Below are 26,865 nucleotides of genomic sequence, written 5' to 3'. Positions count from 1 at the left end.
CAAGAAGTCAGCGTAGTATGGCCAAACTAGCTACGCTACGCTGACTTCCTGTGAACGTGTTCATCACTATAATGTTCTAGCGTAAGGATTCTGAAGAGCGTTACGGGAAGTAAAAATGAATATAAAAATAAAAACACTGATCATCAGACAAAATAAAACAGGCTAAAAATAAAAATGATGATGCGGCGAGCGTCACAACAGCATCGGCAACCTTCAAGCTTGCGCATTTCTCCAGTGCAAGTTCTGCAGTGCTCTCGAAGCTCTTTAAGAGATGGCTTATACAACCTGTTCGGAAACGCCGTCTGCGTTGTAGTAGTAGTAGTTGTTGTTGCAGTCGGCGCCACGTATCGGAAAAAATCGGGGGCTGCGTAAAAAAAAATCGTGTCATGATAATTTCTGATTCTAGTGATTGATTATTGATTGGTGTATGATAGGCGATGACGATTTAATAAAATTATTACAATTAATCGATTTCTTTATTAATTACAGAAATGAAAACCAATTAAGATTGTAAAAAAGGTTTCAGTGGTGTCAAATACCCATAATTAAAATCCAATTCTTGGTGATGGTAAGCAATAATATGCAGTGCGTAACTGGTAAGGTTTTCAATTTAAATAATAAAAATGAACCATTGGAAAGAGATGAAGTTAAAGATGTCGAAATGCTAGGAATGAGAATCCAAAGCTTGATCATGATAATTAATAATTAAGGTGTTTAATTGATCAAACAATTGAAATACTTGAAAAAAATGAAACATTAAAAAAGAGTGATAAAAAGGTATCAAAATGCTCAGAATGAAAAGCCAGTGTCTGCTGGTGCTAAGTATTTGTGTATAAAAATTTTATAGCGTAAAAAAGATGAAAAAAAAAACTGTCCGCGTGTGTCCTGCGTCATATTCTCAACGGTGGAGTCCCCCGGCGTTGCATAAAACAAAAAACAGCGCATTCCGTTGAACGCGCACTGGGACGTATCAAGTTTCAAGAAGGACGTCCGAGCTTACCAGTGACGTCATCACGCGGCCGGCTGTAAGAAAAAAAAGCAAATAAAAATATTGAAAAAATATTGAAAAATCAGCATCCGTGAGTGTTTACTATCGCATCAAGCCCTTAACGGCGGAGCTTAAGTGTCCTCCTAATTTTTTTAATAGTTTTCGAATTACAAGCACTAAGTTCTACTATGCCACGTCGTAATTTTCTTCAACGACAATTACAAAACCAACACCCACTTTGACGCCTCAGAGCATAATTCGCTCATCACTATGCGCTAGGTGAACGGTTCAACACCGTGATGGGATCCGTTAGTGCCGCTGTATTCAGATTATTCATACATGGAGCCCAATTTTATACGACGCAGCCAGCTCTCAACAAATTTACTAGCAAACCTTGCTTTGATGCCCTACTACAGTGGCTATGGCACAAATATAGCTCTCACCCTCTTATCTATTGAAATGTGCAGCTAATTTATTCGATGCTGCCATCACCTGCAAAAATGACATTTCCTCAATTTTTAATCTTACGCAGTACAGCTAACATGTTGACTTAGTGTTACAAACTTTCATTTGTTTGCTGTTGCGTTCTTTAGAGCTACTGCAATAATTACGAATACCGCGGCGCCACCACTACTCCACTGTTTTACACGATAATTCGTTTCGTGCAAAAATATCGCTTATCCGTAAAAATAGTTGACTCACGCTTACTTCGATTTCTAGCTACGTCTGTAGCAAAGTTACTCTATTCGCATCTGATTCAGTTTTGAAATACGTACTTAATGGCCGGCTTTGTTAAATTTCTGCCTTTTCAACCCGTGAATGGTGTTTTGTAAAGCCTGCTTCGCCGTTGCAAACATATTCTAACGGCAAAGCCAACCCTACAGTAAAACTAAACAATACTAACAAATACGAGTCCCTTCACTCTTATAGACCAACAGGCTTCCCGAAAACTAATCATCGGCTTATGGAAGCCCACGAAGCTCCACAGCGAGGCTATAGCATGGATTGAGAGTACGGCCTGTTCCTTTTAATGAAATGGTAATATGTTGGCACATCCTCGCGAGCAAGAGAAAAAATATCGGCGTGTTGTCTCGGCAACTTTCATGCAACCGATTTTCAACACGTCTAGGTCATTCTGCTGGAAAAGCTATTTGGGTCTGTCAAGTTTTCAGTATTTTTGCGAGGCAGCGAAGGTAGAGGTAGGCCTTCTGGATGGGATGCTTTAGTTGACGGACACTGGTACCTGTATCTTCAACAGCAGCATAGAGCCCGTTATTACTTTCTTTATGCAGTAAGGTTGCAACATGTTGTCCTCATTGTTTGAATATAGTAGAAGTATTTAACTTAGAACAAATAAATAAATAAATAATAACTAACTTCGAATCTACTTAGGTACGTTGAAAAGCAGTTTATCGTCGCTTGCATTTGCTGGATAAGTATGCGAATGCAAATGCGCTATTAAGGATGCGTGCAATTATCGCAAGGAATCAAAGAATGCACTCGGGAATTTAAAGTGCAATCACATGCTCGCCGACCGTTATTCGAGGAGACAGTAAGGCGTCATTATCGGCGCGCTGCTGGCTGAAAACTTGAAAACTGAAAACACTGCTGGCTTTGATGACGCCACAGCAGCCCTTTTTATCGCACATTTAGCAGCGTATTTCGACTCCGAAAAAAAAAAAACATAATCATATTTCTTTCCACTTTAACACATGAACGGGTATATTACTTCGTCGACACGGAAGCACTAATAAGAACTTCATTGCGCCTAACTTCATTTTACAAAAATGCCGTTATGTGCTACTGCGGACGAGATTGTTCACTCACGGGACGATTAAATAATGCTGAACCTTTTACTTCCTGGTTTGCCTTTTAGAAGCGATGAAGGTCGTCCTAAAATGAAGGCGTGCATGCAATTTTCGTAGGATTATTCGCATAATATATTTAACCTGAGACTGAGGGGTTTCTGCAGGAGCGTGGTACAACGCGCCAATGGTGATTTTGTTTTTGTTTTTCTAACGCAAAACATGAACTGTGGCATTGCTCATTAAAATATTTATTCTTGTTGTTGAACAAGCAAGTTCAGTGGCCTGTAATATAAATTATTCACATTTGTCAAGGAAAACCTGGCTATTTAAAGTAGACGGAATGGATTCTGAAGAGTGAATGCAGAGTCAGTAATTTCGCGTACATCTTTACATCACCCAGCCTTCCGAGGATTATTTTCTTTCTATTTTGTTGGCTAGAAGAAAGTTATAGGCAACACATACTTCTTCGAATTTTTTTTCTCTTTTTCTCTTAGTCATCAAGGAAGAAAAAACAAAAACACTCTACAGAACTATGCAAAGCAGAAATGGACACTTACGTGAAGTTTTGCGTTTTTAGGCCCCTTTTTTCATAACCATATCTTTCTTTTTTTTTCTGTATTTTAACATGCCAGCAAAATAAAATATCCATTCCTTCGAGGTCTCCTTGATTTAAAGGCTCTGAGCAAGGACAAAACACTGTTAGCCAGCGAGCAACATCAGTCTGGCTTCGAAACAATCCATCTGCTGTCATCCCTTCCGAGCTCTGTTCCCATGGCGCAACAGTGCCGCAGCTGCGCAGACAGTTCTGCGTATTGCAGCAGGCCGCATTTTTTCTCTTTCTCCTCATTTGCCGTTTCGCTAGCCGTTCGCCAGCCTTCGGCGTCCCGTCACCGCTTTCATTTCCTTCGCTACCAGAGCTGAGCGGAGATCTTGGAGTGCAGCTCCTCGTGGTGGTAAGCAGAGTTTTGAGAATGCTTAATTGCGCTCGCCGCTGGCCGGAGGCGGCGGCGCCTTTGTTTCCGGCTTTGCACAGTGAATGCTTGCGGTGCACCACAAGGAAGCGGCCACCGACGCCGCCGCAAAGATAATGAGGGAGCGCTTTTCACTTGTCTCTCGCAGTTCCTCCCGGCGATCCTGTTATCTTGGACGAAGACGGGAAGCAGCTGCAGGGACTGGTGGGGCCCTACAACGAAGGAGACCCCCTCACACTCACGTGCCAAGTGGAAGTTGGTAAGGGTCGTCGCCTCCGCAAACTGCGTGGCACTGTCTTAACTGGCGAAAACTTTTGGTGGAAGACCATGGTTACATTACCAAGGCTATTAAGAGTGGCTGGGCAAGGCCCCGCTGAGTAATATTGCGGCGCTGTAATGAGACACTTGAGCAATTTCTCTCTCCAGTACTCAATGTTCTAGCTTTTCCTGAGGGCCCGTAGCACATCTTTGTAATATCCGGATGCTTGATTTACGCCTTGACGCTCTGCACGTGTCTCCACGTCTGACCTCTAGCCGTCTATGGCGGACAGTGCGGGTCGGCAATACAGCGCATTGCATCGCTTGAGCTACCTGCATACTAGGCTGAGTACTTGTGCTACTTGGGGCTATATTACAGGGAAACGCTCTGAAGAGATTGATTTCAGCTTCTACTATCATGTATCTTTGCTCTGTGCATCATCATCTGCATGAGCGTGGTGCGTGTTTCTAATTGTTATATTAAGGTCATGTAAATTCCCTTAGCTGCCTGCTTAACACTTAAATCAGTTGGGCAGTGGTTCGAGCTAAACTGGTTGCAAGATGGAAAAACGCAAAAGAAACAATTATCCAGACAACTTTAATGCGGATCCCTGCCCAATAGAAAATGTGTGTTGCTATGCAACAGGCATAGTTTTTTCTTTGATGGCCAAAATTTTCTTTTATGATAGGTTGTTAGGGCTTTAATTTTTCTATTCGCACACACTATATTTAGTGGTTGTTCCAAGCTAAATGTGGAGAAAACGGGCTCTGAACAATAGGGCCTACACTTCCCTAGCGAAAAAACAGTATGAGTCACAATAACCTCATACAGATTTCTCATACTAAACTCATACAAGTATCATACAATCTCATATATTTCTCATACGTTGAATAATATTTGTATGAGAATATGTGAGATTTATACGAGTTTTGTATCAGTTTAGTATGAGAGATCTGTACGAGGTTATTGTGACTCATAGAGTTTTTTCACAATGGTTACGGAACTATCCTTGCCTGCTTTTCTTACAATGCAAGTTTTTGCTCATTTAATTTCTTCTCCTTGTCTCGAGACTCAGAATATCACATTTCCTGTTCGTCACTCAGTCTGGCGAATGACGATGCCTGTAGGTCAAGTTGAAGAGGCTCGAAAGTGAAACTTTGCCCAAATATAACAAGAACTATAATCTTAAACTGAGGTTCCCTGAAAAGGGGTTTGTTTTATTTTGCTAACCGTTTCTTGGCGAAGAATATTGAGCGTGATATGTTCTCGTCTCGTATGCTGCCACTGTATTGTCTGATAACGCCACGCTTTATAGCTAGATGATCTTAGAACTGTTAAATTGGAATATTAAAGGATTCTGAGGAGTAGAATAACTTGAGGCCTTTAACTTATAATGCTGAGAAAACTGCTAGTATATTCCTCACGAAAGAAACTCATCACGATTGTTTTCTTAATTAGTTGAACGCACTGAGAAAGGTTGAGATTTTTGATCAAGTGCATGGCAACTATCTTCTAGAGGGAGCCACCACTTACTTAACTGTAGTATTGCAAACCATCTTGTTCCTCTTTTGTTCTTCCCGCTGAATGAGTGTTGGCAATGCGTAGCTGTGTAATGCAAAATTCCGCGTACGCTGCGATGTAACGATGCTCCTGCAGCCCAGCGGTGAGGTTGAGCAGTGTGACAGATAAACAGGCGCCCACGGCACAGCTAGCAGTTCATACTTCGTGCAAGAAGCAGCTGTTTGCCTGTTTTTTTCGCCGGCGTATAAACAAAAGCGCTGAAAAAATGAACAGCTCATGCTTTGAAGTATCTGCGATGACACATGCCTTCTTTTCAGCAAAGCCGCAACAACCCGCAACAACCCGCACTTCTATCCTTCAGGTCCATCTAACAGTAAACTTGGACTAAATTTAGTGCCGAATGTAGAAAAGAATTAAGAAAAGACATGTTCACGGCAATGTTTCAGACTACAAGTGGGTAGTCATCGCTCCAGTTACATTTGCAATAAATCCTTGAAGAACGTTAGAGAGAATTCAAAGCACTGAAATGCTAACGCGTGTTTGGTAGAAAAAAGAAAAGCAGAGCTCTAACTCCTCGAAACTCGCTTGGAGTCCTTGTGCAAACCACTCTCCAGACAACCATCGGTCGTATGAAAACACTTAAAAATGTTAGGGAAAAAATGGCAGTGGCTTAGCTCTACTATGCCTAGATCTGCGCAGCGTAAAGTTACGGTTATGCTTGGTGCTGAGTTTGCACTGTCACTTAGTTTTATCGTGTGTTTAGTGCACCGACGAATCTTGGACTCACTTTCTTCCTCCTCTTGCTCACTTTCCTCCGGCTGCGGTTGCTGTTGCTTAGCGGCGGTTATAGCACATCGTTGAGCTTCCTGGCGACGTCTTTTCGCTAGGCGCTCTTCTCGTTCTGGGAAGATTCAGTGTTCCGGGCCTCTCTCGCGGCCGCTCTGGGAAAGCGTCTTGTGACGGTACATCGCGCCCCTTGTCGAACACAACCAGCATTTTATTGAATGCATTAAAGTTCACCGCCGTTCTATAATTCGTCTACAGGAAAGGAAAGGCGCAGTATCTGTCATTCACGGAATCTCGTTATCATTCTCGCTGTAGACAAGGGGAATTATGAAGAGCGTTTCACGATCAGGAGCATGGCCATTTTAAAGACCTACCCGTGGATGCATTCAGAATTCGATTTTTACCACTTGAAGATGATGATGGGCTACCGCTGGACATTATCATGTTATTGGACCTGCACAGTATCTGGAAATCCAGAATGACTTTCAGGCATGCAGATGTTGAGGCGAGGAAAATATGGCAGTATTTTCGCGAAACCGTTGCGAGTGTTATGGATGTTTTCAAAACACAAAGCGAAGTGCCTGAGTGCCTTCCGAGAATGAAAGTGTTGCTGCACATGCCTGATTTTTAATGGATCTCGCAGCCCTAAATCGCGTGGTTTTAACCATGTATTTGTGGAGTAATATTTTTATGTGTAAAATCGGATTATAAATTTGACGATAAAGAAACAAAATCCGGGGCGCGGCTCAGTGGTAAAGCGCTAGGCCTCCATACAAGGGATGGAGATTCGTTTCCCCGATGGAAGACAAGGTTTATTAATTTATTTTTCAAGTATCGCTTCAATGGTGATTAGGTATGAGACTTCCGATTGGTCACTTCGAATTTGGCGGCTCTCGCGCATGCGCAGAACGGGCGGCCAAGACTCACGCGCAACTCGGCTCTGACCCGCGTAGTGTAGCTTTACGCTACAAAAAAAGAAGCGCGAAGCGTGTGGGCTGCTGAAAAGTATTTGGTTTGTGTGCTATGCGCAGGGAAGCCCCGGCCGGCCGTTACCTGGTGGAAAGACTACGCGCAGCTCGACGAGTCGTACTTCTTCTCACCAGACGGCTCACTGGTCAAGAACAAGCTCGAAGTGGCCGCCATTACGCGCAACGACCTTCTGGCCACTTTCACCTGCCAAGCGGCCAACAACAACATCACCATCCCGGCCTCAGTCTCCATCACGCTCGACCTCAACCGTAAGCAACGCCCAAGCGACCCATATCGCAACTCAGTTCAGCACCCTTTATTCCCGGTGCCGTCCGTCATGGCTTAAAGCGCCATCCAAGTCGCATTAGCCGGACTCAGAATATAACCGCTCTGGAACTCAGCGCCGTTTGTGAGGGCACCACAATGCACGCGTCCGTAAACGGGATAAATGGCGACGACTTGAAGATTTTCAGTGAAGATCTGAAAAGAATTGTTATTTAGGACCATCTTTTCATGCACACCAAAATCTAGGCGGGGGCCAGAAACGGCTGGTATGAAAAGAGGAAAGAAAACTTATTAAAGAATATTCCACGCCGTAATGAAGAAAACTATTCTAAGAAAGAATGTATGACAGGAATTTCAGGCGTTGGCGGACGCGTAAAATGGCGAGACCGGTGAAAACGATTACCGCGTCCTTAGCGCCATCAAACATAAGCGGTCAACGCTCGACGAAGGAAATGGAGGGAGAAGACGACTGGTGAAATAACATAAATGCACTTTCTATAACTGGGCCGCACAATAATATCCCCATATCCCCCCCCCCCCCCCCCACTCCCTTCTGCTGTTCTCCCCTTCCTCGTTCCGATAATAATGTTTCTCATTGTGCTTCTGCAGAAACAGGGGGGGGGGGGGGGGGGGCGAATTTTTCTTTGTCAGTTTTCAGTGTGGTTTGGTGATGACAATCGTCCATGGACGTCTGCTAGCACACGACAACCCACCACATTTATGGGGTCGGATTCCCTCCTGCTGAATATATCTAGAATTTCACCTAAGTCAGTGCCACCGCTTTTCAAAATCAAAATCTGGTTTAACGTCAGCACGTTCTAGTCGACACTTTCGTGGTTGTTAGCATTGTCTGAGTAGAACAATGGCAGGGTGAAAATAAAAATAAAACGTAAACGCTAGCGATGCTTTCAAAATGGCGAGAAGAAGGGTGAACCCAGTTGAACATCAGTTGCTTCATCAGTGCTTCCTCATGGCCACAGGGATGATTCCCCTTCAGGGCAGGGCATACTGGTTATTTTCGAAATAAATGTTTTACATCATCGCCATTGTAATCATCCTTTTCAGTCACCAGAAAGGGACAACAGAAGCAAAGAGAGTGCTCATGGTTCTAGAAAGTGGCTGAAAAAAAATAAAAAGAAAACATGCAGCATGAGGGCTTCTTCCCCCTACCAATTTCCAAGAGAAAAAAAAATAAAAGCAGTTCTTGATCTTTGTATTACAGACTTCTACTTCTGCAGATTTTTGGAAGATGTTTGGAAAAGGTACCTGTCTATTGTCCGGTCCATATATAAGTTGACTGAAGTTTAGTTATACTTAAAGTAGTCTGCATGAATATGTATGGCTTTTCCTCAATTAAAGTAGTTATAATCCCTTAGGATCTAGCGAAGCTTTTATTTTTTATTGTCTTCCAGTGTGTATATCTTCCGTATGGTTATCTTAACACATTCTTTACTTGCAGTCTAGTTCTATTTCAGGTTTTAGTTTTAAACACATAATGAGTTTAGTGTTATCAGTCGCTTGCTAACAATTTATCGCATTTATTATGGGTATTTTGCTACAAGGTCTATTCTGTGCTCTTGCTCACAATGGGCCACGGGCATCGCTTCCAGGCCGTATTCGTTAGCAATTTGTGCAGCGTTTCGAATTTTTAAACTCAAGACCGCCGCGTATGGCTAAAACAATACAGCATAGGTGCCGAAGCGGCAGAATCACCTGTCAGATCGCTGAGATCTTTTCTCTGCTAACATTCTTGTGTCAGAAAACAAACCTGAATACTATTGCTTGTTTTCAAGGTGCTGTCTTAATACAGGCTACGATTAATAATTATACCCGAGATTTCGATCGAATTCGACTAAGTGATTCAGAAAGATCTAAGCATGGCTGGAAAAAGACAGGGGTTTCAAAAAAAGGGAAGATAATTGACAAGTGAACAAGACGACAAACGACGTGCGATAAATCGAAATTGCGCTCAACCTGCTAATGAGGCTTGCCCTCATTACACCCATCATTAGCCAGGCGAAAGCAAATGCGCCGAGGTCATTTGCGCAGGTAATCAAAGGAACAGTAAAATCTACCTCGCTTTCTGCTGAAGAATAGGGCGGCAAAAACGTCTTCGCATTACCATTCGTTTCCTGCCGTCTTTTTGACTTATTTCGCTGACCCTACTCCAGCTTCGTTGATACGAGGAAAATGAGCGTATGCAGTCTCTCTTTAATGAGCTGTGCAGAAGGAAGGAGGAGAAAAAAAAAGTAAGTTTGCGAAGGAAACGCTCAGGCGAACTTCAAGTCATCCGTATGAGATCACTTATACCAACGTTTGTACAAGACCCATTTGCGCCGGTTTCTTCCCTTTTTAATGACACAATATTTGTCACGTGCCCACCTGTTCTTCCTGTTCGCTTACGTTTGGATTCTCAAATAATGCCTGTGTCCTGCGTCGCGTAAAATGACATTCTATCTAAGAAGAAATTGAGCGCCCAGTGTAATTTTGGCGGGATGTTTAGTAGTAAGATATCGGCTGTAAAAACTAATGGATGTTAGAACCGTTGCAGGGCAAACAGTTCTCAAATAATGAAACACGTGCTGTAGATAATGCTTGATCAATTCATCAGAAAGAAGTCAGTGATAGCGAGGGGCACTCCTATGAATCCGATTCTTATTGGCTTCCAAGGCCTCTTTTTTTTAGGAGGGGGGGGGGGGGGGGGCAAGGAGAGAGAAAACGTGAATTCTCTTCATTCACGGTAGACTCAAAACAAGGTCGAGTTAGCGATTGATTGTATTATATCGGAGCATCTAAGCCTGTTTTCTGGCCGCTTACAGCACTCGCTGGGATGCCATTAGAAGCCGACGACAGCGCGAAAGGAGCAGGATAACTTTAGGCGTCATGACACCAAGGACTTCCATCATTTAATATACGCGGGCCTAAAAAAATCCTGAAAGCCCTTTAATATCCGTGTTCATGTTCGTGAAAGCCTGTTGTTATAATATTGCCTCTTTAAGGGAAACTATGAGGCTACATAGCGCTGTAGACGGTTTAGCGTAGAAAAAGAAATTGTAGCCTCCGGCATTGTCTGCTGTAAAATTTCCTAATTTGGTCGATATGGTTCGTGACGTCACGAGACTACTTGACATTGCCGAGTTCACATGAGCGCTGGTCACATGACATTGTCGAACTTGATAACGGGCTGGTCGGCAGTTGTAAAGCCGCCCTTTTTTTGTCCGCTCACGTGTCTAGACAGACCCCAGCATTGGGCTAGAATGAAGAAAGTATCAATTTGAGCTGTGTACACCGTAGTGAAAAATTCCCACAATCGGAGAGACCGACTACGGAAGTATGTCGCTTAAGAGGCAGCATCAAAGCCTCCACGGGTTCAGCATAAGTAGCGATAAATCTTCACAGGTGGTTCTGTGTGGGAGAATAGGGGAGCTAGAGCAGCGGTGTTTTATATTCCATCTGTGAAAATGGCCTATTCTGTGCACTTTACCCCAGTCGTGTCCTCCGCAAAGGCTGAAAGTGTTGTCACTGAGGCAGCCTTACGATATCTGGGGTCTTGCCCGTGTCAACCTATAGGCATTTCGACGAATCCAAAATCTCTTCTTCAAATGTTGTTCCCACTATAGAAGGGTGTCTCTTAGAACTCTGCACACGAGGTATATACTGCACAACAAAGGCTTTTCAGTGAGTTTTCAGTAGCTTTCCTAGCACATAGATGTCCTGGGTGACAAAGCGGCAGACAGTGTCGCCCCCCCCCCCCCCCCCCCCCCCCCATGCAGGGCTGTCTGAAAACTCAAATGAAAGTCCGTAAACACATCAAGGTAAGCTTCGAGAAAAATGTGTCCAATCATTTTATTGCCTAGTGATGTCTACCCAACAAACCATGTGTGACAAAGAGGCTGTGAGGATCTGAAGCCACTTTACTGCACCCCATTCGCACGCGCTCCGCTCGCATATCGGAGTGGATTCACAAGAAGGGCTTGAAATAGTATTCTCGGTGTTCCTCGTGTGATGTGTGCGGAGATTTAGAACGCTGTTTTATGATCTTTAAAGTTGAAAATGCGGAAAAATATGTTTGCTACTAGAAGGCTGGAACGCTGCACAATTCACTTCAGGACTTAGTTTAAATGCATAGATACCAAACAGGCAGAAGGAGGTTCTTCGTCTTCGACTAAAATTCCTACAAGACTCTGAAATGAGCTCGAAAGGGTGACAGCAGCCATTTCCTATTTTGGATGACAACACACATGGCGACACACATCTTGCAGATTATTGGTATGTGCGTTAATTAGTTCATTCGATTCGAGACTTTAATCAACATGTCTAAGAGTCAATCCGGTGGAAAAATTACCGGCAGATTTTGCAAGGTTAATCCTGGCAGTCATGTAACACATCATGCAATTAACTACCCCCGAATTTTTTTCAACACTATAAGCCCGCTGGAAAACCAGTCCACTGGAAAATCCAGCGGGCTGGTTCTTGTCAGCCCAGAGCAAGCGATTCAACTGCGCTCACCCGAAACAGAATAAATGCAATAAGGCAGTAGATTCGTGCTCGATCAGGGTGATCGAACAAATTAATCATGCGTCCGATGCGTCCGTAGCGCGCCTAAGGTTACACAGATCAGGCCGACAGAAAACTCGATCTCAGAGTCATAATTCGTTTACCTTTAACATAGCTTGCTGATAATCAGTGACTTGATGACAAGGAAAGCTCTCTCCGCGTTTCAAATCATCGACCATTTCCATCATGTGGATCCATCTAAGGCAGCGTTAAAGAGCCCGTATCCGTAGTGCATATGCTCGTAGTCAGCGAGTCATCTATATCTGTCGTCATATATTTATTTTTTTAAAACAGATCAGATGTAAATCCCATAAGGATGAAAATTATCTACGTCGAGCTAATCCGGAATCAGGCTGCAGCGAAAGGTTCATATTGATCGCCGCTATCACGCAACCGCTTGAGTAAGAAGCATTGTACCAATGAAACCAACGTCGGACAGGAGGGTAACGCCGTTCAGCCGAAACTCTCCAGAGGAGCCCGAACAAATTGCGCAGTATGTGCTCTGCCATTACTCAACCGCTTTTAGCAGCGGAGCAGAGGCGTATATAACGGCTCGCGTCGACGAGATACGGGAACGTTTCGGACCTAAGCAAAGGTGTAGCTCAACATGGATCACAATTGGTAGCAGAAACGATTGTCGAAGGTTATGTGCGGCGAGCTATCTTTAGTACGTGACAAGAGACCCCGGGCGAACGAAACATGCCTCACGTTGCTCCGCTCTAGTTTTACGCTGTCAGCCATACGCCTCCCGTTCTCCCGACTTGTTCCCGTACCTCACCACAAGGCCGCACTTTTCTTTATATCTTCCTTTCCAAGTGGTAGCTCGCAAGCTGCGCGTGTGTGTTCTTGGTCAACAAGGGAGGAAGAGGCACTCTCACGCTGGCCGTAACGGCAAAGTAATTGAGCGCCGTTTCTGTAACGAGGCATGCACTAAGCAGGGCCCTGTCATGTGCACAGCGCCGAGACAGTGACAACAAGGCAAGGGCCCAGAAGAAGCAAGAAAAGGCTGAAAATGGCTAATGTTCGGGATGGTAGTTGAGGCCAGCAGCGTTAAATACGGCTTCGGACCAGAAAACCAAACAATGGCCCGTGCGTGCCCGGCGTATCGAGAATCACCCTGACGTGTCCGGACTGGACAAAAAAGCTACGCCGCTGAGCCCACGTTCTCTTATTATTTTCTTTTTCTTTTTTTTTTCTACCCTGTTTCTCTTGCGCCTTCAGCTCGGAGCATGGTGTCGGCCTTCGAGACTTGAAACGATTGTAGTTTTTTTCTCTGCAAGTGAGACTCGGTGCTGTTGGTTAGCAAAAAAGGCAGGACGGATGGCCAACAGCGCCGCGATAACAAAACAGAACCAAACTTTCTTGCCTTCTTTTCACGCTTTCTGAACATAAGACATTCTGCTCTGTGTAGACGTTAAGCTATCACCGTATAAAAACCATTCAAGCAAAAGGAGAGATCTTCAGCACGTGGCACATTAGTATGCAGTTTGCCCGGTTTTTATGGCTCACTGCGTCATCAAGGGTCACTGCTGTACAACTGGAAACACTGCAATAGCTACAAGGAATCACGCAAACGTTTTGTCTCTTTTTTTTTGTTTCTTTTTTTCGTAGTATTTCTTCCCCCTTTGTGTCGTTCTCAGAATTCTGTAATGCAATTTAGTTTCCATGGCTCTACTGCCGGGTTCCATGCAAGTGTGCAGCAGTATCATCATACAGACGCTTAGTTCATGCTCTGCGTTTTAACAACCATAATGCGTCTGCCTCTCAAGAGTACGTTAAATATAGAGGTGATCTCGATTGTCTCTAGCACGCGAGAAGACTTCTACGAAGCGTACGAACCGAAATTTATAACCGGATACTTTGGTTAAGACAGAAATCTAGAAATTAGACGAAGTCACTATAAGAGGAGAAAAAAAAAAGAGCCCGAGAATCGTGCTCCAGAGAAAATAGATGTGCTGTTATTTCGCTTTATATGTCATATGTTATATATATGCAGTGACAAACTGCTCCAATGCTGTAGACAAGTTTGGTCATTTCAGTGCATGCAATATTGGCGTCAAGAACTGTGGATTCACACGAAAGAAAAAATTAAACTTAACACACCGGCACACGTTTTGAAAATGTAGAGCCTGATATATATGCGAATGGAAGGAACTCACTGCGTTAAAAAAGAAAAAAAGAAAGAAAGACCGGTATACTTAACTGTTCAACGACAAAAGAAAAATTATTTTACTGATCGTCTTGTGTCTTTTTTATAACTTTAATCTCTTTATGCGCGCCTCTGTCGCTCACAGTGAAACCGCTGGACGTGACAATTCAACCTCCCGAGCGGCCCCTGTCGGCCAACAAGGAGGTGGAGCTGGTGTGCTCGTCAAGCGGCTCGCGCCCGCCGGCGACACTCACGTGGTGGAAGGGTGGTCAGCAGATCCGGCCCGCGCGAGACTCCGAGGATGCCTCGGGGGCGGCCGGCGGAGGCCTGAGTGCCAGCAACTCGGTGCTACTCTTCACGCCTACTGTGGACGACAACAACCGCATCCTGTCATGTCGCGCCGAGAACAAGGCCATACCGGGAAGTGCGCTCGAAGAAGGCTGGAAGCTGGAGGTGTACTGTAAGCAAGCTTCTCTTTCTTTCATTTTGTCGGGGCTAAAATTTATCTTCGACGATTAAGGAAACATTCGTTCCAATTAAGTATCAATAACATCGTTGTTGATACTTAAGTGTCAACAACAACATAGCGGGAACATCGTCGTCGTTCTCGCTATTGTTTACAGAATATCCTCGCAACCATCGTCACTGTAGTTTCACTTTCTCGTAAATATTTTCTTATAACTTCGCTTTACACGTTGCTGTATAGTTATGCAAAAGCCAGAAGTGTGCAAATAATGAGAACTTTCCTCCTATTCGTTGTTGCCCTCGCAGCAAAGAGCAGTCGCTAACTTTTATTACGGACACGTTTAGAATGAATCTAGAATCGTTCTAAAAAATTTTGAATCGACCGCTAACCTGTAAACATTAGTGGTAAATCAAATAAACTATTGTTTTTCGTTACACCACGCGTGAGAATAAACTGCGGAAAACGTGCGTATAGTTTTGTAATAAAGTGACTAGTGCGCATGAGTTCCCTGCTACGACCAGTGAAATCTTTCATTCAGAATTGTTATGTTTGAATTCTTTTTCTCTCAAAAGGTTTCTTTTACTTCTCTTTCTTGTGTTTTTGAAGACTGTCAGGCGTCCTGTTCGTGTGCATAGCATCAAATCTGTGTCCAAATTCAATTTACTTTTATTGATCCAACTGAACAGATTTCTGCAGAAAAACTAAGGCGAGTGGGGGGATAAGGGTACTAATTTTCCTCCTTTCCTGAAACGCTATTCCTACTTCAAGTTTGTTGCCTCAGTGACACCGATCAATCATTTTTGGACACAACGGCGACTAAGCGACGAAACAATTTAGCAAGAGTAATGGGAAGCGGTCGAGTCGAGACACCCGCTTGTCTACTGCTAGGCCACTCAGCGGGACAAACAAATAAAGATGACAGAAGATGATTGAAGAGCGCAGGGAAGCTATGCAAATTAAGCCATGTTTACATTATCTGCACGTGTACGTCGGGAATCAGAGTTTGCAAAGATCTACATGTATACAAAGGCTCATACAGATGCATGCATACAGGCACGTTTTTATGGATTCTTCATTTATCATCGCAACTTATTTTCGCCATCAAGTATGCGTACTGTGCTGCTGTTTAAATCGCGAAATTGTACTGACCTTGACGGGTGAAGCTGCGAGCACTACTTTCGGCCGCAAATCTGTTCACGCTTTTTGTGTGTTCGCGAAAAATTCGCGAATGGTTATGAGCGCGCTGAGTCTGCGATGCATTTTGTAGTTCTTGTGGTTTTTCTGCCAAGAATGCGAGAAGAAGAAGAAGTAAAGAAAGCCTTGAGGAATGGGAATACGAGAAGCCTGCCGCAGCCGACACATTGCAATCCGCTCACGTTTCTTCGCCGGAACTCGGGAAGAAAGTTCTGCTTCCGTCTTTGGCCTCGTCGGTTCAAGAGACGGCTGCCTCCAGCTTCTTTACACCGATTCTTCTTGCTTGGTGTACGTTTCGTGCATTCCTCATTGTTTCGGGTTGCGATAAAAGAAAGTAAGCACCGACAGAATGTCTGTAAGCAACTGGCAGTTATACAATAAGTGGCAAACGAAGCACATTGTCTCTCTGGCGAGTGAAGGCCTCGAAGGGTAAAGCATCCTTTTTTATTTTGTTTAAGAACACTTTTTAACTCTTAGTAATCGCCATTGAACATGTGGCAAATAGTAGCACAAATAATTTAACTGGCAATTTTCGTGACTTAAGATGTGTGCGCAACAGTGAATGGTTTATCAAAGCGTCCTGTCGTACCGTGTCTAAAAGGCAAGCTCCGACATGGTAAACGCTCTTCTCTCAACCATGCATTAGTGTGACAACAGCTGTGCGGTGTGCGAAGTATGGGACGAGTCACTTGGAGAGCGTTACCGTAAAATTTGTGCTCAAGAGAAGCGACACTACACCGCTGGTCGAGAATGAGGTCTAGTGGCGAGCAAGAAGAATGTCATGTAAAAAAAGAAAGGAGAGCTAGGTGCAAGGTTAAACGTTCTTCTTTTTCATTTGTTATTACAGTTTCGTTTTCTCTTTATTTTTAAGCCTGGTGGCGGGGTGGACGGCTGGGAGGAATGTACGAAAACGAGTGTAAATACGTTCGTGTTTAATAAAACATTGCTTTTTTTTTTTCTTAATGACCCTGCGTTCCATACTTCAGTCCGTGTATAAAAAATTACTAAATTGTAAACAAAGACATTCCGACAGGATAAACAACGCCTATAGGAGTCTTTTAGGTGTTCATAAGCTAGGAATTTCGCACCTTTACGTAAGCGCATTTTCAGCGTGAGCCATGCGCTGAAAGCGCCCCGCTGCGAAAGCCCCGCAGGGATTAGTGTTAAAATAATCCGATGATCGCATAGAATATACCAGCTCCTTTCGCGCTTTAGTAAAACCGCTTATTTGCCTACAGATATGGGCAACCTTTTACGACCCGCATTGTTTGTTCGGCCTCTTTAATTCCTTCGTGATAGCATGCTAGCAATTGAGTTTATTTTTGTCGAATTTACATACTTTAACGCAGCGGCCGACCTTCGTTAAATACAGGTCGTCAGTGCTGTTTTCATGCCCTATTACTGCGTGTATGAATATTTTAACCATTTGTTGAAGGTTCCTCGTACCCTTCGCACACTTTTTATTCTCGTATGCTTCTGAGTTGTTTGCGCTATAATTTAATATGACTGAGCAAATTTTCTCACTGAAGTGACAATTCCTCCGACTGTCTTGGTATCTGACCAGCCAAAAACTGTTTTCATTAAATTATCGTTGAAAACCGATATTAGCAATGATGTCATTAATTTATCTGCCAGTAAAGTAACTATTTGTACTTGCAGTTTTTAATTCTTGTTAGCCGAGCGGCTCTTAGTTTATATTGTACTTATTTGTAGGATAAGTATTTATTTCCCCTGCGTTGTTTGGTGGCAGAAGAACAAAAGAACTGCTTTTTTGCTTTAATTTTTTACTACACAGATTTTATGGTTATAGAAATGATCGAACTCAAAAATTGGAATGGGCTCTTAAAGTATAAAGAGAGACTTGTCACGCAAATAAGGATAGTTCAAAGCATTAAAACTTCTAGACCCAACTTGGACTTCCATTTTTATTTAGATTGCATTCTGGCGTGCATTCTTGTCATTGAGTTTCTGGCATAAGTATGAGAAGCTTCGCCGAATCAGTAATTCACCGCGTAAATAACAGTGCTTTAGGTGTATGTACTCGCAAATTCACCGTGCTCTGAGTGATGAAAAGTGAAAGAAGCACTGTGTCTATTACATTCAAGTTTTCACTGCCTTCCTGATTCGACCTTCCAGAGAATGTATTACACATGCCGCATTATAACTCCGCTCCATCGTCAGAGGAGGAGGAGGAGGAGGAGGAGGAGGAGGAGGAGGAGGAGGAGGGGGGGGGAAGAAAGGTAGGGAATCGTCAGAAGGCACGTGCAAATTATTTATGGAGCACGAATGCGAAATGCTCAGGAAAAATGCAAATAGGACTTCTCGTAACCAACAACAAAGCCGAAATATATATATATATAGAAAATTCATGTATTAATAACGTTGAGTGCGGAATGCGTGTCTTCACTTTTTTTTTTTTTTTTCTATTAAGCAGACCCCGATTAGGTTTCTGAAGATATACTACCGCAAAATATTGGCCTGCTGTAACCCTCATGACATGTGAAGAAGACGATGTCCTGCACCACACCAAGTGGTCAAAACGCCGAGGGCTCGAATGAAGCTGAGGAAGGCGGGGCATTTAAAAATATACACGGTGTCCAAGCTAACTTTAGACAAGTGGATTATCGAGTCACAGCTAATTTCGTTCAATCAAACCACGACAGAAAGCACCACAGTCGTGAGGCGCGAATTCGCTATATTTTTGCATTTCGCGGTCTTTTTTTAGAGCTTGGAAAAAGGATACACGTGAGGCTTGCTTTATCGGAAATAAATATAATGGGGGCTTAAGAAAGTCCTCTTGAATTTGTAAATCACATTTATTTTCTAAAAGCAACAAGTAGTAATTTAGAAAACATATCATTATTACTAACTAGCTGATTGCAAAATGAAAAATTGCCTGGGGTGCGCCAGATGGCTGGCAGCTGTACACAAGTGGTTTCTCTGGCCTACCTCAAATGTTTATTATTTAACCCTTGGTTAAAGTTAGCTTGGCCATCCTGTATAATATTACCCAGCATGCACCGGATCTCGGGGTCGTTAATTCACATTTCATGATATGTGACAAAAACTGTTTCTGACATCCAATGCTGTTTGCTAGTCGTCGCGGCCTCTCCTTTCATTCGGCTCCTATTTCTGTCGATTTATCACTTAGTGACACCTGTTGCCCGCATCTGCCCCGAGTCCCAGAATGAATTGTGAGCCAGAAACTTAATCTATTAGTTGACCTACTTTGTCAACTTTCACCGGTGCACTTTTTATTTATTTTTTTTTTATTTTTTTTTAGTGACTTCTAGATGAAAGTCTTTTGTTTTACTGCCGTGTTTTCGCTACGTGTTCTTTTAGAAGAAATAATTCATGAATCAGTGGTGGCCCGGCTGCCTTCACACGTTCCTTGACCTCATTATTAACACCAGTATGGTATTGTTTAACTATAATGCAACAGCCAGAAGTGTGAGAATTCGTTTACCTAAATTTGACGCTTATGTTACGATTTTTCATTTCATATTTGTCATCAGTGTTTTATCAAAAGTGGTCTACGCGTCACTTATGCCTGGGTCATGGGAAAACCAGCTTCCTTTGCTGGCAGCGATGCCATTATTAATGCTATAGCACTGGAGTCCACATCACAAGAAAGAAACCTAGTGGCGTCCTGCGTTTAAAGTCCGCCCTGAGAGTATGACGCGATAGTGCATACCCGTTTGCAGACTTCCCTTGCGGACCCTCGTTCACATGCATTGACTTATAGTTGCTCGCTTAATCATTATCCCTTTAATTGTGCCTCTATTATCTCAAAGGTCCTCATCATAGGACACACACTATAGTAAAGGTCACAGCGACGCTTTCCGTTGCAACAAATCTTGTAAAGCGATTTCTTAAAGATTACAAAAGTGCCACTGTGCGGCTTAATAGACAACCCGGTGCCGTTAAGACACTATCACTTACACTGAAATTCACTGTCATTTTTGACATCCTACATCTTTGAAGGCATTCTGTAAACATTATGCCAGCGTCTACCTAGAAAGAAAAATCGCGAGAAATTTTAGGGAGGTTTTACATAAACAAATAAATAAACATAATGACTAGAATTGCGAGCGTCGTGATCCGGATTTTCTGTTCAAAAGCTGCCCGTAGTTTCTGTGCCTGCAGTACGGAATGCGTTCTGCTGAAGACCCCTGAGCGCAACAGTATTTTTTTGCTTTTAGCAGGATAAGTTTCAACCATTTTCTCCCGTGCATGCAGACACACCAATGGTAACTCTTCAGTTGGGCGGCAAGCTGAAGGACTCCGAGATCCAAGAAGGTCGGGACGTATACCTGGACTGCAAGATCGTGGCCAACCCGTACACCACGGACGTGGGCTGGCTGTTCGAGGGGCGCGAGCTGCCCTCCAACGCCTCGGCCGGTGTCATAGTGAGCACCCAGAGCCTGGTGCTCCAGCGAGTGCAGAGGGCGCAGCGCGGCAGGTACGCCTGTGCTGCCACCAACAAAGAAGGCCGGGGTGTCAGCAACGACCTCTATTTACGAGTAAAGTGTAAGTACAAGACATTCTGCAGTGAACTTTATCGGAGCCATAGTGAGTTCCTGCTTTGACTTGGTAACAATAACAAGGTCACGGAATCTAGGCCGCCGTTTTGCTACGGCATAAGGCCACCATAGCACTTTTCGAGATAAAATTACAGTGAGTGAGTGAGTGAGTGAGTGAGTGAGTGAGTGAGTGAGTGAGTGAGTGAGTGAGTGAGTGAGTGAGTGAGTGAGTGAGTGAGTGAGTGAGTGAGTGAGTGAGTGAGTGAGTGAGTGAGTGAGTGAGTGAGTGAGTGAGTGAGTGAGTGAGTGAGTGAGTGAGGGAGGGAGGGAGGGAGGGAGGGAGGGAGGGAGGGAGGGAGGGAGCGAGCGAGCCTCATCACCTCGACTAATTTTCTGCCACCCCCTGCTGCGCTTTCTTTCCTTTGAAATCCAATTTGTTGCCCGTAGCGGCCATCGGTTATCCCCTCTTCACACTGCCTGTCCTGGCCACCTCCATTTCTTCATATTGATTTCGACAAGAGTATCATTATTTCCCTGACTCACCTACTTAGTATGTGCAAAGTAGTGACTTAGTGCATACGTAAATTTGCCAGTGACCCATACCGCGAGAGAGCCAGTGAGTAAGCGAGGAAGTGGTCACAAAAAAGGGACAGTGATGCAGTCTTTCTTCGAATTCATTTTGCGCAGATTAGGTGCACATTTGTTGCCCTACTATTTTAGTTATGGGACGAGCATCAAGCACAATTTATGAGAGAGTAGCGCTAGAGTCGCCTGTTGTCTCTTGCCACCAAGTTTTAGCTGTTTCCAACGACTGTCTTCAGTGGTATGACAGTTCTAGTTATACTATTTAAAGCACGATAGAAATTATTTACCCCAATTGTCTAGCCATTGACATGTGAAAACAAACCTTAGCTACCCAACGTTTATTTTACTTTATTCTAACGAGCATTATACCTAAGAATAAAACTGCCATGGTTTATGACACTACCTTTATACGTGGGTTTCCGATCTTGTCACAAACGAAGCGTCAAAACTTCATCTGCACGAGGTTGTGTTACAAGGTTTCAAGCACGAATATTCAATATTCATGGTAAAAGTTTTGCGCATTTATCATTGCCCACCAGGCAAAGATAATAAATGCGGACACCGACTTTGAGAAGTAAATATGGCCTTGCTGATACAGAATAGAAAAAGACGAAGCAGCTTCAGCCTTCCAATTAGCCTGGCCAGTAATCTCCATGTTCTTATTGTTATTTCACCAGCCTCATCGGTCTCGACGCAGACAGCCGAATCGCGATTACCATCAGAACGTTCAAGTCAGAGATCGCTCTCTGGGCCGCTGCTTAAGCATCAGACGCAGTACGCGTATAAGCGGCTCACCAGGCGGGTTACATATGCGCTAGCAATACCGCGACTTCAAGCGCTGTGACAACAGCTCTTTTTCTTCGTCACTTTCCCACTCTGACTATGGTGCCTTCACGCGCCATTCTCTTTTCCTCTCGTGACTCCTCCCGTGACGCGCGCCCGTACAAAGCCTGTCCCTCTTCTCTATATCCGCTCTTTCCTATCTCTGATGAAGGGGTGGCATCCCCGTGCAGTTTATTGAAAGCGCTCATGGGGCTTTGCGTCTCGAGCGGCCCCGCTTTGTATGCATGCGCTGGGAGTAGCACTCCCAGAAGCGGAAGTGCGGAGAACGATGCCGGCAGCAGCAGCAGCAGCGGCGGCACTGGCAGTGGGTGAGGCTGTTAGATGCAGTCGAAGCTGCATTAAAGCCGGACTGCGCTTGCAAACAGTCAAAACAGCCCATAACGACGACGACTCGCTCCACGTATACATCGGCTCCGGGGCCCCGGCGCGAGCGGGAACCCCGGACCACTTCCCGTGTCATTTTTCAACAGATTTGCCATTCAAATTTCCTGCCTCTGTTCTTGAGGGTAATGCGAGCGACCCGAGCCTTTTCTAGAAGCCTTTTTGACTGTTTGTTTTTGTCCTCGTATCTGCATCTCTCTCTCTTTCTATCTCAAGCTTTGCATTTTCAGTGGGTTCTAATTTTCACGTGCGCGCATTGCTTTATACGCTTTTCCTGCCTCGCATTTGAGTTCAAGACTGGAGCCGGACGCGAAAATGCCATTCTTATTTCTTTCCTCTGTTTCTGTTTTCTTATCTTTTTTTCGTAGCTGCCGATGTCCCTCGCACCACGTCGTCATCGCGTACTTCTTCCTAGAGCATGTTTAGTGGCCTTGTTCCATAACGCAGGCGTACCGAAGCGCTGCTGAGGCATCCTGGTAACAGCAACGAGATCGGCAGCACCTAAGAGCGAACGAGCACGGCGTGTGCCTGTACGTGCGTTTCTGTGCGGGTATAGTGGAAGAGCTATAACCGGAACAGAAAAAAATGGAAGCACTGCGCGTCGTACGGGCTTCGAAGTTTCTTTTGTTTTCCTTCCTCGTTTTCTTTCTTGGCGGAACGAAGGTTATTTCGATTTTATGGCGCCGTAAAAGTTAACGGTTTGCGTCACACCAGGAGGGAAGGAAAGAGTGGAATACAGGAAGCAGGAGCGGGTTGTGTAAGGGAAAGGGTAAGCAAAGATATGGGAGAAGAGGTGTTCACCGCGGCAAACGTTGAGTGTCGAAGGCGGTATATAAGCAGCGAGAGACATGATGCAAGTGCAAAACAAACGCGAACAGCTATAGCATACACCCGCTCATCTCGAGGATGGCGTATCGGGCCTAGAATCGGAGGGGAGGGGTAAGGGCGACTTGTATACTGCAGCTTCGGCGCGAAAGGCGAGGAAAGTGAAGGCGAAAAAAAGGGGGTGTATGAGAGGATGCGTAAGTGGGCGGGAAAAGGGGGAAAGTAAGGGCAACGAAGGGACGGTTTCGGGATGGCGACCGGCTCCCGGCCGCTTCAATCTTTGATAACGGCTGCGCCGAGATGCAGCGCAGGTTTTGCACGAAGCAAGCGCTCGGAGCGAAGCGCTCGCTCTTCACAGAGTCGGTTATCCGACGCGATGGTTCTTTCGTCAGCGCCGAGCGAGAGCGCGTGGAGACGGTTATACGCGGCTGCCTCGAGCTTTCTGCGCCAAGGGAGCGTCCCACAGGGACCCAAAACAAGGAAATATGCCGTGTGCTGCTCTAGGCTCGGGAAAACCGGCGGCGGCACCGCCGTCGCCATCACTGGCTTCTCCCGCGAGCACACAAGCGCAAGGCGAGACTTTACTCCATCGAGCTGAGCCCGTATTTTTTTTTTTTTACTCGGTCATTTTCTGCTCTCTGTTCACGCCGTTCTGAGCAGCTCAACTTCTTTCGTTCTAAGGAACGAAGGAAACTGGCCTCGATAATGTATACGTCTTCCGTCTTTTCCCAACTCTACGCAGGCCTCCTCGCGTCCTTCCTCTCTCATTACCTAGCGACCGTTGGTGGACACAGTGTTTTATGGCTACTGCTCTTATAACGGTCAGCTTCGACGCCAGCGCTACCGGCACCGAATGTATTCTAACAGCTCACATTTCTTTGTCTTCTTGAAGAAACAGGGGAGAAGGAAGGGGATCATAATCATGACGCGTATTCAGTGCAGTTCGTGCCTGGAGTCCGATCCTGCAGCAAAAAAAAAAAAAAAAAAAAAAAAAACCTTCCTTTGCATATTGCTGTCTCTCTCTCCTTCCTCTCATCTTCCTGCTCGGATGAGAGACAAAAAGGAGAATCTTCAAATCAAAACCGCCCGCAGTGTTTTATCTAGGGCGCTTTCCAAAAAACGGTCCGCAATTTTTATATCTTTTGCAGACTTTATGGGCGCCTGCTTCTACCCGCGCATGAATTGATCATTGCCTTGGTGTTTAATGGTGCCGTCCGCTCTTGGGGACTGCCGGAATGGCTTCTCCAAGCGAGAACGTTCTTTTTTTTTTTTTTTTTTTTCACCTCTGTTCGTGCGAGCGGTGTTGTTCCCTGTTGTACTTGATTGAAATGAGGCATCGTTTCGGAAATCGTCCATGAACTGAATTCTTCGACACGCATCGCGCGCGCTTTATGTTTTTATTATGAAGTTTCTCCCCTGTGCCAGCTCTGTTTACGCTCGTGCCCTTAAAAAGGAAACGTTTATTTTGCTTTTAACGCACACGTGCTTGATGTCATAATTTGCCATTGCTTTCTTTTTCTACGCGCAGGCGATAAGGGTGAGCTTTTTAATGCGCATCTTAGCAGCTTCAGTGGTGCAGGTCGTCAAGTGTAGCTAGGAGTCTGTGATCGAATTATGACACCGTGCGCCTCGGGCCATTCGAGATCGGAAATTTGTTTATACGTCGCTGCGCTTAAATTATCACGTGTTTTCTCTCTTTCTTATTGCTATTATCTATTATGTCTCTCAATTTTATTCTTATTTCTCGCTTTTCTCTTCTTTAAATCTTTCTCAGAGCGCCCGTTGAATTTCATCATATTTCGTTGGCTTTATCAGTGTTCATAGCCCTGTCCAAACAACTGCATTCAAGGGATCATTTTCAAAACTCTGGATGTCGACTTCTCTGCACCGTGCAAAACATTTAATAGTGGCCGCTGAACTTATTCTGGGGGCAGAAATTGGATACAGCGCTGGAGAGGTCTATTTTGGTTAGTAACTCCACGCTCATTCCCGGCACGAGTCTGAATAGTGAGCGCGCCTCTTCCAAATCACAGCTTCCTACGTACAGTACACCCTTCCCGAGCTGCGTTTGCAAAGAAACGTTGCTCGTCAGGTTTGTGTGCGACATAGCGCTTGAAACTGAATTCTTTAGTTGCGCCTAACTTCTACCTCCCCCCCCCCCCTCCGCGGAGGGCCACACCGCCTTGGTAAAGCTTTTTTTTTTTTTTTTTTCATGTGCAGGAAAGCATGTCTTAACACAGTAACTGTCTATGGCGAAGATAAAAGCTTAAAAGCTAGACGCATTAGCCTAAATTAAAGCCTTGGCGTTTTTATTCCTTCTATATACTGATAGTTGTCATCGTGAGGCATTTTGTTGCACTGCAATGAATCGTTTACCAGTCACGGCCTTTTTACTTTAAACCGACATTGAGCGCTTGATTACGCAAAGCAACGTAACCTAGAAATTTTCGCGTTTTGTGTCTTAAACGCATTTATGACTAACTTAAACCATAAAAAGCAAAAAAACGGTGAAGCTTTTATCTTTTCAGGTAACGCTCTGATCAGGCTGGAAGTACCGATGATATTTCATTCGCTGTTTGCCCAACACCTACATTCATGTTTTGCTTGTTTGTTATTCAATTATTATTTTTCCCCAAGGCTACAGGGGCTTTCACATTGTGCTGGTCGTACAAAAGCGTCCTTAGAAAATTCGAGTTACCACATCTTTCATTCATATCTGTCCTGTTCACTTTACACTGGGCTTAAACTTCAATTAGGCCTACGGCACAGCCATCTATGCTAAAGTGGAACCTTATCGCGTTTTCGCGAACCAATCCATCAGTGTCGTAGGGCTTGAAGTAATATAGGGAAGGCCACCAGCGGCTGAAAGCATTCAGGTCTATTTTACTCTTGTAATAAAGATCATATAGACGGTTGTAAGCGATAATTACCTTTGCGTATAACAGTGAATGCGGAATTTTTGCTGAATGATTATGGCAGCCAATAATACGCCACCTATTTTCTTTTTGGCTGGTGATCCCGGTGACATTTTTTTTTTATACGTGTGTGTTAGTGATATCGATCTCATATTGTCTTCTCGCATTTCGCGCTCTCTCACAAAATGCAAGTGGTTCCTGAACTTTTCCTTTGTGTGACGATGCGGCACAAGTTTGTAAACGAAATAGGCAGTGCCTAAAAGAAATATGATACTGCAATGAATTTTTCGTTATATCCCATTGAATTTCAATTTACGCATAGATCCTTCGCATTGAACTCACGCTAGGTGCACACTTCTTTGTACCTGTTCTCCACGGGGTGTCCTCGTGTTCATTCGTGGGCTCCGGCTTTTTGTTGTGATTATTAATCCGAACACGCCGAGAGTTCCTTTTCTTTTTCTTTGCATCAATTCTGGCCATTTTGCATAATGTGTCGCTGCTCCGTTGCTGCATGGTTGAACTTTCAAGCGGATGATAACAAGCCCTGTGTATGGCACGTGTTGGGTACAGCCCCTAGTGAACATACAATAGCACAAAATTTAAAAATTTAACGAAAATATTTCAAGAGTGTTATCGAGGACCTGATACTTATCTTTTTTATTATTATTATTGTAAGGCCCTGATATATTGCGCTTTCTTTACGAAGCAAAAATATCATGTGGAGGATATAGACCCATATATTTTCTTTCCTTTTTTTTTTCCTCAACAATGAAGTTCGCTTTTGTGGTTTTCTCTTTTTCTACAAGCCGTCTATTTGTATTATATCTTCCCTGTGCGTTA

The 26,865-nt window shown here is 44.3% G+C and overlaps 1 protein-coding gene across 1 annotated transcript in view; it reads left to right on the top strand.

The window, feature by feature from the left end:
• The window catches only part of LOC146185721 (protein turtle homolog B-like), a 149,465-nt gene that overhangs the window by 63,742 nt on the left and 58,858 nt on the right, over positions 1-26,865 (top strand). Inside the window, exons 3-6 of the mRNA XM_084607902.1 lie at positions 3,916-4,026; positions 7,365-7,571; positions 14,439-14,753; positions 20,193-20,483. Of these exons, the coding sequence (XP_084464028.1) occupies positions 3,916-4,026; positions 7,365-7,571; positions 14,439-14,753; positions 20,193-20,483 (924 nt within the window). The remainder of the gene's footprint in view (positions 1-3,915; positions 4,027-7,364; positions 7,572-14,438; positions 14,754-20,192; positions 20,484-26,865) is intronic.

The sequence above is a fragment of the Amblyomma maculatum genome, chromosome 6 (genome assembly GCF_055883805.1).
Source record: "Amblyomma maculatum isolate TAMU_Amacu chromosome 6, ASM5588380v1, whole genome shotgun sequence".
Classification (NCBI taxonomy): domain Eukaryota; kingdom Metazoa; phylum Arthropoda; class Arachnida; order Ixodida; family Ixodidae; genus Amblyomma; species Amblyomma maculatum.
Note: the sequence above shows the minus strand (reverse complement) of the source record. Positions and strands in the feature narration are given on the sequence as shown.